Source organism: Neophocaena asiaeorientalis, unplaced genomic scaffold, assembly GCF_003031525.2.
Source record: "Neophocaena asiaeorientalis asiaeorientalis breed wild unplaced genomic scaffold, Neophocaena_asiaeorientalis_V1.1 scaffold307, whole genome shotgun sequence".
NCBI lineage: Eukaryota > Metazoa > Chordata > Mammalia > Artiodactyla > Phocoenidae > Neophocaena > Neophocaena asiaeorientalis.
This window is the reverse complement of record NW_020171817.1, coordinates 481424-494420: the sequence shown is the minus strand read 5'-3', so window position 1 is coordinate 494420 and position 12997 is coordinate 481424. Positions and strand designations below refer to the sequence as shown.

General features: G+C 41.1%; 1 protein-coding gene across 2 annotated transcripts in view; it reads left to right on the top strand.

Annotated features, from left to right (window-relative positions):
• The window catches only part of RIOK1 (RIO kinase 1), a 30968-nt gene that overhangs the window by 2838 nt on the left and 15133 nt on the right, over positions 1 to 12997 (top strand). For both annotated transcript variants that reach the window (XM_024738499.1, XM_024738504.1), the window contains exons 2-11: positions 1242 to 1446; positions 4208 to 4298; positions 5180 to 5249; positions 6427 to 6469; positions 9060 to 9152; positions 10470 to 10582; positions 10694 to 10774; positions 11832 to 11918; positions 12332 to 12469; positions 12885 to 12988. In XM_024738499.1, coding sequence (XP_024594267.1) covers positions 1242 to 1446; positions 4208 to 4298; positions 5180 to 5249; positions 6427 to 6469; positions 9060 to 9152; positions 10470 to 10582; positions 10694 to 10774; positions 11832 to 11918; positions 12332 to 12469; positions 12885 to 12988 — 1025 coding nt within the window. The remainder of the gene's footprint in view (positions 1 to 1241; positions 1447 to 4207; positions 4299 to 5179; positions 5250 to 6426; positions 6470 to 9059; positions 9153 to 10469; positions 10583 to 10693; positions 10775 to 11831; positions 11919 to 12331; positions 12470 to 12884; positions 12989 to 12997) is intronic.

The window sequence follows — 12997 nt, the reverse complement described above, 5'->3', positions numbered from 1 at the left end:
GGGGGGGGGGGGGGGGGGGGGGTTGCGCTGGTGGCGTCTGGAAGGCAGGGACCAGAGGATGCTGCTGAACATGCTTGAGGCACAGGACAACCGCCCTCAACAAGGGATTGTCCAGCTGAGGTGGGTGAGCCGTGGTACAAATGAAGGTATAGCTTTCTCATGCCGCTCTAGGTTATTGGCAATTGAAGGATCGACTTATGGATTGTGTTTATGAAATCCTAGTCAACAACAGGGGTTTACTGATTATTTGTTCTCTTCCCACCCATACCCGTGGAGATTTGGAGCCCTCTAAGCCTTGGCTAGTTAATGAGTCAGGATCGATCATCTGAATTTACTGAAACCGCTGTCCGACTGTGTTTAATCTGGTAGGGCATATCATCACGTGTTTTATGTGGTTTCTGTACTCGTTCTCCACCTGAGGGCTCAAAACTGGTAGTACTGCCTCTGGAATCTGACCTGCAGACAGGTTGTGTTTGGTGTGCCCAGTGGTTTGTTCAAATTGAATATACCAGGTAAGTGGGAGATTTTACACAAAAACCCAGAGATCTGGCTTCTCTTGAAAAACTTAGAAGATACAGTAACACTCGTCTGAATTCTCACGTGGCATAAAAAGACCCTGTTAGTTGTGCTCCCTTTACTCTGGGCCAGTTCTCTGGGTTTGACAGTCTCCGCTTCTCCTCTTTAATTATACCCAGCTTTCTTCTCTCATTTGTGCTGCTTCTCTTCACCGTCCTTCCCTTCATGAGCAAGGGTGATTTGAAGTTCTTTGTGTAACACAAGTCTTGATACGGCTCCTTTTGTTGCAGAATGATAATTGAGTTCAAGGTAAGGCTTGAAATAAGGCTTTAGACTTATTCCCAAGTTTGGTCAGAAAGTTTCCCCCACCCCCTCTTAAAGCAGCTCTGTGAATGGTTTTCCTGAAGTTCAGGTCTGGTGTACACATCAGAGTTAGTTCATTCAGGAGAGAAGATAATAATATAAATTCTAACTTCATTAAGGCAGGGGTGGATTTAACCACCTTATGTACTTCTTCCTTGGTAGGACCTGGAGAATAAGTGAACAGCTGGAACAGAAACCTGAGAAACAGGAGAACTTGGTGTTAGGTTTGAGTTTATTGGGAGATGTTGTAAGGGAACCTTTTAGATTTATTGGTATAGATGTAGCCTACTATATCATAAATAAATACATATGCAAGTCCAATTAGAGTATGTGTAAACATGCCAAAACATTGTTATTTCCAGTGAAAACATTGACTTGAAGACTGTCAAAGAGGAAGGTGATATTCTGTTTGAAGACCTTCAGAATAACGTGGATGAGAAGATGGGTGAAGGTGAGATGGAAAGGGAGGAAGAGGAGGATTATGACGACGATGATGACTGGGACTACGATGATGGATTTGGAAAACTGGTCAGGTGCTCAGCCTCAGGTGGAGGGAGTAACCTGCAGGTATCTGAAAAACCATCCTGTACATCTTTGCATTGTTTGCTTATGTCTTCTTTTTTTTTTTTTTTTTTTTTTTTTTTTTTTTTTTTTTTTTTTTTTTTTTTTTTTTTTGCGGTACGCGGGCCTCCCACTGCAGTGGCCTCTCCCGTTGCGGAGCACAGGCTCCGGACGCGCAGGCTCAGTGACCATGGCTCACGGGCCCAGCCGCTCCGCGGCATGTGGGATCTTCCCGGACCGGGGCACGAACCCGTGTCCCCTGCATCGGCAGGCGGACTCTCAACCACTGCGCCACCAGGGAAGCCCTACGTCTTCTTTTTTAAAAGGACTTTTTGTGGTTCTAGAATTGAGTAACTGAAAGGTTTTCACCAGTTATATTACACCATAGCCCTAGCCTTTACTGGTTTTCATTCTTCACCCTTTCCATATTTCTGATAATGATGTACATTTGTTCCATAATCAGTAAATTTCAAAAGTTATTTAAATTGTCATAAGATAATGAACCTAAAAATCTGCCTGGGAAAAGACACAAAAAGGCAGATTACTACAAATGGTTAGGAAACAAGAGAAAAAGTTCAGCTTAATTAGTAATTAAAGAAAAGCAGAGAGTATGTAGAGATTTTTTTTTTCACTTATGAACTGACAGAGACACAAAATACGTAATTGATGGTCAAATAAATGGGTACAGTTATTTGGAGGATAAATTGGTGCGTGATAAAAGCTTAATAAAGTAAGTGCTTTGACTCAGCAGTTCTTCTAGGAGGGTCCCAAGACTTAGTTACAAGAATGATCCTGGATTGTTGTTTCTGGCAGGCGAATGTTGGAAACGACCTTGATTCAATTTACAGTGGGACTGGTTCACACAGCGAGATATTATGTAGCCATAAAGTCTGTTGCCATGGAAAACTGTCTTAATGACATGGAGAAATGTTCCCGATCTGCCATCTTCTACCAAGTGCAGAATGCAGGTTACCAAGCCGCGTAGAGCCTGCCCCTCAAACTGCAAGGACTAAGTGTTGGGAGTGCACAGAACCAGAGGGTCCAGACGGTGCATCTTCCTGGAACATAAAGGTTCCTGGAGCATGAAGATAGGGAGTGGTGGAAGCAGCACTGTTTCTTTGAAAATTAAAACAGCTATATCGTGGCCTAGAATGCATACGTTCTTGAATGACCAAAGAAATTTCACACTTACATGTGGTATTGCTTTGGCAACTCCTTCACTGATTCATTGGTGAGACTGAGCAATTTCAACATAGAGTGGAATTTCTTTTAATAAAGCTAGGGGGAAAAATATATATGCTTAAATGTTAACTGTTAATCTTTGGGCGCTGGGCTTGTAGGTAATTAAAATTTTACCTGTGGTTTCTACTGTGAACATGTATTATTTTAAGTTATATTTAATAGAAAACAATTTTTAAGTTCCCTGTAAATAAGAAACTACTCAGCCTCCAAGTTCACACTTAGATACCAGTCCGTATCCCCTGCATCGGCAGGCGGACTCTCAACCACTGCGCCACCAGGGAAGCCCAGTGACAGGCCCTTTTAATCTCTGTTCTCTTATTTACAGGTTCTGGATATTGTCTCCCCTCTCTTCCCTTTTTTTCCCATTACTTCAGTTTGTGCATTGCACCAGTCTGAGTGCTAAGCCTTGTACTTAACCTTTCCCTCTCTTGAGACACTAAGCCCAAAATGAAATTCCTGGAACCAGTTTAACGTTGGTCTTGGCTCTTTATTATACACTTGGGGGTAAATGAACATTCTCACATTTTAAATCTAGAAACCAGTCAAATTAGAAAAATGCATTTAATTTGTTATTTATAATAATGAAAAATATGTTGTAGAGAGGTTAGAAACAAAAGCAAAAATGCAGATTATATAGACTTTATTTTAGCCAGTGACTTTGTCCTATTTCAAATGCCTTTTTTAAAAAAATAAATTTATTTTTTTATTTACTTTATTTATTTTTGGCTGCATTGGGTCTTCGTTGCTGCACGCGGTCTTTGCTCTAGTTGCGGCGAGCGGGGGCTACTCTTCGTTGTGGTGTGCGGGCTTATTTCTGTGGCTTCTCATTGCAGAGCACGGGCTCTAGGCGCACGGACTTCAGTGGTTGTGGCTCGTAGGCTCTAGAGCGCAGGCTCAGTAGTTGTGGCGCACAGGCTGAGTTGCTCCGCGGCATGTGGGATCTTCCTGGACCAGGGCTCGAACCCTTGTCTCTCCTGCATTGGCAGGTGGATTCTTAACCACTGTGCCACCAGGGAAACCCTCAAATGCCTTTTTAAAAAACTTCTTGGGCAAATTTGATTGATCCTTCCCTTCCCTTATGGTACTCCCCTAAGTATTGATACTTTAATAGTTAACTATGTGACTTCCTTGGTGGCGCAGTGGTTAAGAATCCATCTGCCAATGCAGGGGATCTGGGTTTGATCCCTGGTCAGGGAAGATCCCACATGCCCATGCGCCACAACTACTGAGCCTGTGCTCTAGAGCCTGCAAGCCACAACTACTGAGCTCACGTGCCACAACTACTGAAGCCTGCGTGCCTAGAGCCCGTGCTCCGCAACAAGAGAAGCCACCGCAATGAGTCCACACACTGCAACGAAGAGTAGCCCTGCTCACCGCAACTAGAGAAAGCCGCCATGCAGCAACAAAGACCCAACGCAGCCATAAATTAATTAATTAACTAATTAATACTAAGGGAGAAAACGTTATGAACCTTAGGCTTGTACTTATAATTAGAGCTTTAGTCTCTGGAACTCATTTCTTCCAGGCAAATCGACAGACTCCCAGTTGCAATTCAGCCAAAATGTCTACTCCATCAGACAAGGTCTTACGGAAATTTGAGAATAAAATTAATCTAGGTGAGTTTTTAAGATACATTTCCTCACTGGGCTATGAGAAAATTCTTCAAAAACCACAAAGTGTTATAAAATTTTATTAGATTAGGCAATGGATATATTCTGTGTTACTGACTAAATACCAATGCTTAGAGAAGATTAAAAACTTAGTCATTTAAAAACATGGCTTCAAGGAAAGACTTTAACTTATACATTTTTAGTTGTGTTTTCTCTCCTGTTGTAGAAATACGAAGTTACAGATACCCATTCAAGTTATTGTCTGTTTTGTATTAGATTTTGTAGTAAGATTATCTCGTAGTAGGATGTTGAAAACACTAGGTATAATTACATTTTGTTTTACGCGAAACTTTTTGTGTGGCGTTAATCATTTAGTGAGCTATTGAAAGCAAGGAATCAGAATGTGGATTTGAAGCCACTTGGGAAATGCAGGGTCATCTTTCTCTCGTAGACGCTGACTATTACAGACCTGGTACAGCATCTCTCATATCTCATCATTGCCTATCATAGGCCCGTAATTTGAAATGAAACTGACATTTAAAAAATTAACTTGGAATACAGGCAGTTATATTATCTATGTTAGTCGTACAAAACATTTTAAAATGTCTGAAATTCAACATACGCAGGTAAAGTAGTTTTGAGAGATTTCTGGATCTAGATTTTTATGGCTCAGAAATGATGGCTGTGGTGATGAAAGTGACAACTCTTGATAGTAAGGAAGCACAACTTAGCGCTTGCCCTTAAAAACATTAAACACTTTTTTCATTACTACAATAGATACTATGTATAATAAAATATTTAGAAAATGGAGAAGGTGGAAAGTATGCTAGTCAGAAACTTTTGTCTTACATGTTGTTTATGTTGTGGGGTTTTTTTGTTTTTTTTAGAAAAACTAAACGTTACTGATTCTGTCATAAACAAAGTCACGGGAAAGTTTAGACAAAAGGAAGCAGATATGTAAGTAATATTTCAAGTATATAAAATAAATAAATAAATAAAACAAAACCTGGCTGGTAGGAACTAATTCTAGACAAAGTAGTAGCATCTTTGTCATAATTCTTTTGCAAAGGATGTTCCTTTGTGTACCTGAACCAATTCTTTTTTTTTTTTTTTTTTTAAGTTTAAATGAGGGTATCCTATGCCTTTGTAGGTTGAAAATATTAAATGAGTTTTCTTAAGAAATCTGTGCTAAAACTATAATCTTGTGAAATTCACAAATGTGCTCTCAGGAGGGGAACAGTGTTTGTACATTACAGTTTGAACTGGAATGTTAGAGTATAAAAATGTTCCCTTTTTAGAACTTATTAATAATTGTTCCCTTCCATGGAATATTTTTAAAAATGTAAGGGCAGATTTAAAACTAAATAGTGATACAACAGAGAACAGTTTTCATTTACAACTCTGTTCCCAAAGCTAAATGTTTAAGATCTGGCTAACCTATTGCTAATGGCTCTAAGGCATTAACAGTATACTATAGAAAGTGACACTAAGATCATATAAATGGCAGTGTTAGAACTGAACTTAAAAACCAGTTTTCTTCTAGTTTATTGTCATGCCCAAGGGATACCAGCTTTTTGAGAAACAGCATTTCTTATTTCATTCAAGTGTCTGTTTGAATCTTTGTTAATAGTTTAGGTTAGTCTGTGAATTGAGTCACTTAGTGTGAGCCGAAGCCATCAGAGCCTGCATTTTAATGCAGTGACTGTCCTGAAATGATAAAAACTTGTGTCTTTGTAGAAAAGGACTCTGAAGAGAAAGCCTTGTATATGACTTTAATTCTATACTAATATAATCATTAAAGGTCTAAGGACAGTAGTTACAGACTTGATGTTTTCTTTTTTCTGACATAGTTCACTTTATCCCACTGCTCTACTTATTTAATGCTTCTGAAACATGGATGGCGTTTTTTTTTTTTCTTACTGCAGATATGCTCCTTTTGCCCCTAGGGAACTGAATTGCTTATTAAGGGGAAATGAAGTTTCACAAAGTGATGAAACTATGATGAAGTCGTGAAGCGTGTTATTGAAGGAACTACCTGCTTAGGAATTTCATGGAACGATGTACATTTAGAAACTTTTGATTTTGGCTTCTCTGAATTTTGAATGTCACTTCTGTTCTTTTGGTTCTGCCTTAGGTATCGCATCAAAGATAAGTCGGACAGAGCAACTGTAGAACAGGTACAGTTGAAATGTGTTGCAAGCTCTTATTTTAAAGTAGCATTTCTTCTGTCTTTGAGTTGTAATTTGCTTTCATTCTTCTTGCTTAATGCTAATGTCACCTAGAACTGCTTCTATGTAAAATTGCTCCTTCTTTGAGTTTAGAGAGCTACATTCTGCTTTATTTCTAATAGGACTATTAATAGATAAATTAGAATCATGCCCCCCTTCTGTGGCCCTGTGAAGCCACCACGCAATGCTTTCATCTTCTGGGGGGAAGCAGAATTGACTATAAGACCAGAAATCTTTTCTTTTGTCTTAAACAAGGTCTGCAGGAATTTTGTGAGCCTTTCCAGGTGGTGAGTCAGGTATCACCCACAAAGCGTGTGTGTGTGAGAGAGAGGGGGATAGACAGATAATGCCTTCAAATTTTCAATTAGAATCCCTTACTTGGTTTAGAAGTTATGCTTGTTTTATTCTTTATTCACGAATGGGGAAAAATCAGCCCCTGATTTCCCCACAGGTCGAGGGTTGTAATTGGGTATTAGGATTGGCCCAGATTTTGGTTGTGAAGAGAGTGATAAAAGAGGTCAGAACGTTGCTGCTGCTGCCTACCACGCTCCCCGACCCGTACATATATGCACAAACACGTTTCGAATAGTAGCCTCTTCGCCCTACAGGTTCTTGGTTTAAGACACAAGCACGCATTCTCTCCACCTCCATCCCAAGGGAGTCACACCCAACCTGAGCTCCAACCCATTTGTGCAAATGAAGAATTCCACCCTCAGTCTGGCAGGAGCAGGTCAGGTCTGGGATCTGTGTCTTTGTTTTCCTCTGATTGATTTATTTTGTGTATTTTGTGACTGAGAATGAAGTGTGGTCCAACTCAGAGAGATGAGGCAGCTTTCATTTTCAAAGACCCTGAAATCCTTTTTCTCTTGGGAAATTAATTTTGAACAAGAGTGTGTATCTTGAGTCTTAAACTGTCTTTTAAAAATCTATTTGTAAGTTGACTTGCCTCTCCTGTGTCTCTTCCCCTATTTTGTTTTCAGCTCTTTGGGCCCATTGCTCCTTCCTGGGCCTCTCGCCTGGCTCCCCAGCGATCTTGCAGAAGCCCAGGTCTCTGCACAGATTCCCGCTCACCCAGCTTACTTGCCCTCTGTCTACCTGTGCTCAGAGGAGCAGCAGCTACTGCCTCTTTACTCACTTTCCTTTCATCCTGCTCTAGTTGCCGTGGTTGTAGTTTGCTGTTAGTCCTCCAGTCTTACAAGGTTGTTTTGTTTCTGTTAACCTTAGGTTTCTTGTGCATCCACAGCCACCTCAGTTGAAGGGTAGGCCCTGAACTATAGTTAGTTCTGGCCACTTTCACTGTCCCCTGCCTGGAGCTGGAGGGCTGCCTGCGCCCAAGGAGCTGCTGGCGCTGGCCCTGGGAATTGCATGTAAATGTGCAGCTGCCTTAGTTTCCTGTGTGAACAGCCTCAGGCTTTAAATTTGTTGCCTTCGTTTGTCAAAGAGAATTTGAGGGTCCTTTGTACTCAAGATTGACTGCTCTGACTTTGAAGGAGAGCCTTTCCCTGATCTACTCATCTCTAGCAGGGGTCTGTGAACTCTTTCTTTAAAGGGCTAAATAATAAATACTTTAGACGTTGTGGGCTACAATTTTTTTAATAATATTTTTTTTCTACTTATTTATTTTTGGCTGCGTTGGGTCTTCGTTGCTGCGTGTGGGCTTTCTCTAGTTGCGGCGAGCAGGGACCACTCTTCATTGCAGGGGCTTCTCTTTGTTGTGGAGCACAGGCTCCAGGCGCCAGGGCTTCAGTAGCTGTGGCACGCGGGCTCAGTAGTTGTGGCTCCCGGGTTTAGATGTGGGATCTTCCCAGACCAGGGCTTGAACTGTGTCCCCTGCATTGGTAAGCGGATTCTTAACCACTGTGCCACCAGGGAAGTCCCTTTAATAAATATTTTTAAAATTAAAAACCATTTTCAGCTTTCAGGCTATAGAAAAACAGGCTGTGGCTGATTTGACTTGTGAACTGTAGGATGCTGGTTGCCGCTTTAAAGCTTCTTATCCAGTGCAGCCGCCACGGAGCTTGTGTGGTGCGGCTAGCATGACTTGCAACGTGCTAGAAATGCACGCGCACACCAGGTTTTGAAGGGTTTGTGTAAAAAACAGAGTGTTAAATCTCTCCCTAATAACTTTTTCTATTGATTACATATTGAAATGATCATGTTTCAGATGTATTGGGTTAGATAAAATCTATTCAGATTAATTTCACCTGTTTACCGAGGACTGGAAAAGACGATTTCCTCTGATTTGATTGTATTTCTGTTAGCTAACATTGGTCTAGAGTCAGTTTCAGCTTCTCTTGGACTTGCTAGCCTTTGATTGCACGACTGAATGAACTTGCTGGTTTCTTGTCTCTTTGGTTCCTTCGGTCTCACCTCACATTTTATTCACTAAAAATGAGAGTGAACAAAAGCACCACAATAGTGACTCTTCTTTAGTCGAGCAGGATTGCATAGTGCCCTTGCTCTTCAGTCTCTTGTCTAGCGCTTCAGTGAGAAATATTTGGTACTCTCTGAACTTTGTATTTCTTGCATTTCTTTTTAGGTGTTGGATCCCAGAACACGAATGATATTGTTCAAGATGTTGACGAGAGGAATCATATCAGAGATCAATGGCTGCATTAGCACAGGAAAAGAAGTGAGCAATCCTTGGGATGCCTGATGCTTCCATGTTAGTTTTCTGATTTCAGATACCAGGTGAAACTAAGGCACTTAGTAAATAGATAGTGCCTTTAAAGAGAAAAGAAAAAACAAAAACCCCGTATACAAGCCAGGATAGTTTAATCAGTGCCATTTCTTAAAAATGGCTTTATTACATGCTATATAAAATAGATAACTAATAAGGACCTGCTGTATAGCACAGGGAACTCTACTCAATACTCTGTAATGGCCTTTGGGAAAAGAATCTAAAAAAAAGGGATATATGTGTAACTGAATCAATTTGCTGTACAGTAGAAACTAACACAACATTGTAAGTCAACTATACTCCAATAAAAATCTTTTTTAAATGGCTTTATTAATGTTTATGGCCGGGTAGGAAGTTGGGCGTGTAAGGACTTTGGTCCTGGGTCATAGAGTCCATCCAGGTGTTCCCAGCAGTGAGTTCAGATGGTCAGACGGTTACTGCTGGGACAGGGGGTCATGGTCTAGTTTCTGTTAGCCAAGAAATGTCCTTCTCATTGTTTTCTTTATGTATGTCATGCTGCTTTTCTATTAGCAACTCATTCTGTGGGAAGCAGTTCTCAGTAAAATTCACTTTACAAATCATGAGATGTAAGAATGTCTTCAGATATTTTCCGCGTACTTGAAATACAGAAGTGTTTGAAAGCACTTCTCACGTGTATGTATGTATGTATGTGTATATTTATTTATTTTTTATTGAAGTATAGTTGATTTTCAGTGTTGTCCTAGTTTCAGGTGTACAGCAGAGTGATTCAGCTATATATATACACACACACATATATTTATATATATTTTTATATATATACTTTTTCAGTTTCTTTTCCCATATAGGGTATTAAAAATATCGAGTAGAGTTCCCTGTGCTCTACAGTAGGTCCTTGTTGGTTGTCTGTTTTATATATAGTAGTGTGTATCTGTTAATCCCAAATTCCTAATTTATCCCCCTCTTCCCCACCTTTCCCCTTTGGTAACCGTAAGTTTGTTTTCTGTGTCTGTCTCACGTGTGTTTAAATCGGCCTTTACTATACATGCAAGTTGGAGGTATACTTACTGTACCTTTTGGTGTGATGTTTTATATTTTAATCCACATATTCAAAAGAGGATGGTGTTCCTTACGCACAGAATTTCAGTTCCTTACGCACAGAATTTCGGTTCACTTGACTTTTTTTTTTTTTTAACCTTTGAGGATAGACTCAAATAGATTGCAAAAGTAAAATACTACTTATAGCTATTTAACACAAACTTAAGTTTCTTTGTTTTTGACTTAAAATAGGCTAATGTATATCATGCTCGCACAGCAAACGGAGAGAGCAGAGCAATCAAAATTTATAAAACTTCTATTTTGGTGTTCAAAGACCGGGATAAGTATGTCAGTGGGGAATTCAGGTGAGCTCAGGGTTCTTTTTTTTCTTCCCCAGGTGACTTGATTTCTGTATCCTAAAAATAAAAACTAGAATAATGGAATGATTGAAATAGCAAATATTTTTCTCACTCAAGGTTTCGTCATGGCTACTGTAAAGGCAACCCCAGGAAAATGGTGAAAACGTGGGCGGAAAAGGAAATGAGGAACTTAATCAGGTGACTGTCCGGGGTGTGTGTGTCTGTGCTGTGTCTGCATGTCATCCTCAGAGCTTTCCTCCCAGCAGGTCCTGGTGTGGTTCAGTCCAAAGATAGGGTCTTGCAGAGCTCCGTTAGATCTGCGGAGGTGAGCAGAGGAAACGCATTTCCAAGCGAATAGGAGCTACCTTCTCTCTCCTGTTTTACGAAACCATTACAGGAGAATTATGCCCCGACTTTACATTTATTCTGCAAGGCTGGGTCATGTGAAAAGCCTTGGGAGCCGTGTGAAAAGGTTTAGAATTCATACTGAGGATGATAAAGAGCCGTTACGGGATTTGAAGCAGGGAAGTGACACAATCAGGTGGTGAGAATAACGTGTCATTTTTTTTATAGGTGTTGGAGTTTTAGGCAATTTTGTTAGGCCCTAAGCTCTTTATCGTAGTTTCCTCTTGTTCAGTCCCATTTTGGACACATTTCTATATTCTTTGTTTGCATTGGCACCTTTGTATCAAGTAAAGGCATCTGAGATCAAGTTTCCTCAATTGAAGTGTTAAATTGGAAGGTTTTTTTCTCCCTTTCAAATATCTTTTAACTTTTTATATGCTATACATAGGTGCCATACGTTGGATATTGTAGTAGTATTCAGCAAAGGTCACTTGTTTTGAAAGTCCTTCTGAAATCTCCTTATGCTCAGTTTGCGACTGGCTATGAGTTCACGATTTTTATTCATCATCGTTGACACTGATCAACTCAAAAGATAATTGCAGACATATCTGCTGTATTTCATCGGTTCTAAGGCGCCCGTTTCTTCACAGTTTGACATCTCTGGCATCGAACTGTGCCATGGAGGCTATGGGATGTCCTAGTTGAATTGCTGGTGTTTTGCCATTCTTGGTGACGCGTAACGGTGCCGCTTAAAATCACGGGTGCCTTAGAGTTTATGAAATAAAATAATACGGTCGAGAGGCCTGGGTGCTGTTTCCTCACGGCACTGCTAGTCTTATGCACTGCAGCTGTTGTAAGTCGTCTTCGATGACTTGTTTCAGCTTTTCGTTTATCTGTTTTCGTATCACAGGCTAAACACGGCAGAGATCCCGTGCCCAGAACCTATCCTGCTGCGAAGTCACGTTCTCGTCATGAGTTTCATCGGCAAAGACGACATGTGAGTGTGTAGGACGCCTAATAATTACACGCCCAGAACTGTATTTTTAAGAGCTTTGAATTATCCAACATGTGAATATTTCCCATTTAAATAGCTCCTTGCGTCTTGTAATATTTTTAATGAATCTTTCCCACTCTATTAGTGCATAGAGTCACTAATTTGTTCTACTGTTTCTAAGTCCCAAAATGCTTCAGAATAACAAAGCTCACCTTGTTTTTGGGGGAATGTCTCATACAGTCAGCTGGAAAAGCATCTGTTTGTGGACAGCTTTTTATTGATAGAACCGTATCTCTGGAGCGAAGCACATTGTTCAGTGATGATTGGTAGAAGACAATAACGGGTAACAATGTTAGGAAGCAAGAAGACTTGTTTGGGTCCGTTTATCTGAGTTGTTCACTTTATTTTTGTTCAAGGCCAGCGCCGCTCTTGAAAAACGTCCAGTTATCAGAATCCAAGGCTCGGGAGTTGTATGCGCAGGTGATCGAGTACATGAGGAGAATGTACCAGGACGCCAGGCTCGTGCACGCGGATCTCAGTGAATTCAACATGCTGTGAGTGTGTGGCCCACGCGCACCTCCCAGCAGTCACCTCATGTCCTTTGGGGAAATGAACTAAATCCCCGTCCAAGAAGTCCTGCTAAATTCCCCAGTTGTAGAGTTGGCTTCCACGGGGTCACGGGATAGGATGTGTTCCCTGCCTTTGGTGGCCTTAGTCACAGAATTGACCACTCTGATTGTTAGCAGAGCTAAAGGACTTGGGAAATTTTCTCAGTTTTCATCTCTTGTTAGTCAAAGTGGCTCTTCTTACCCACCTCATTCATTTTATTAGTTATTTCCATTGCTACTAAAGTAGAAATGTTTAAACGAGAGTGTGGGCGAGCCGTGGTGCGCCCTAGCCCCGCGTGCCCGGCCCTCATGCCAGCCTGGAGGCAGCGTGCAGCTCACCCCCGGCGCGCCTGCCCCGCAGGTACCAGGGCGGAGGCGTGTGCATCATTGACGTTTCTCAGTCCGTGGAGCACGACCACCCGCATGCCCTGGAGTTCTTGAGGAAGGACTGCGCCAACGTCAACGGTGAGTGGA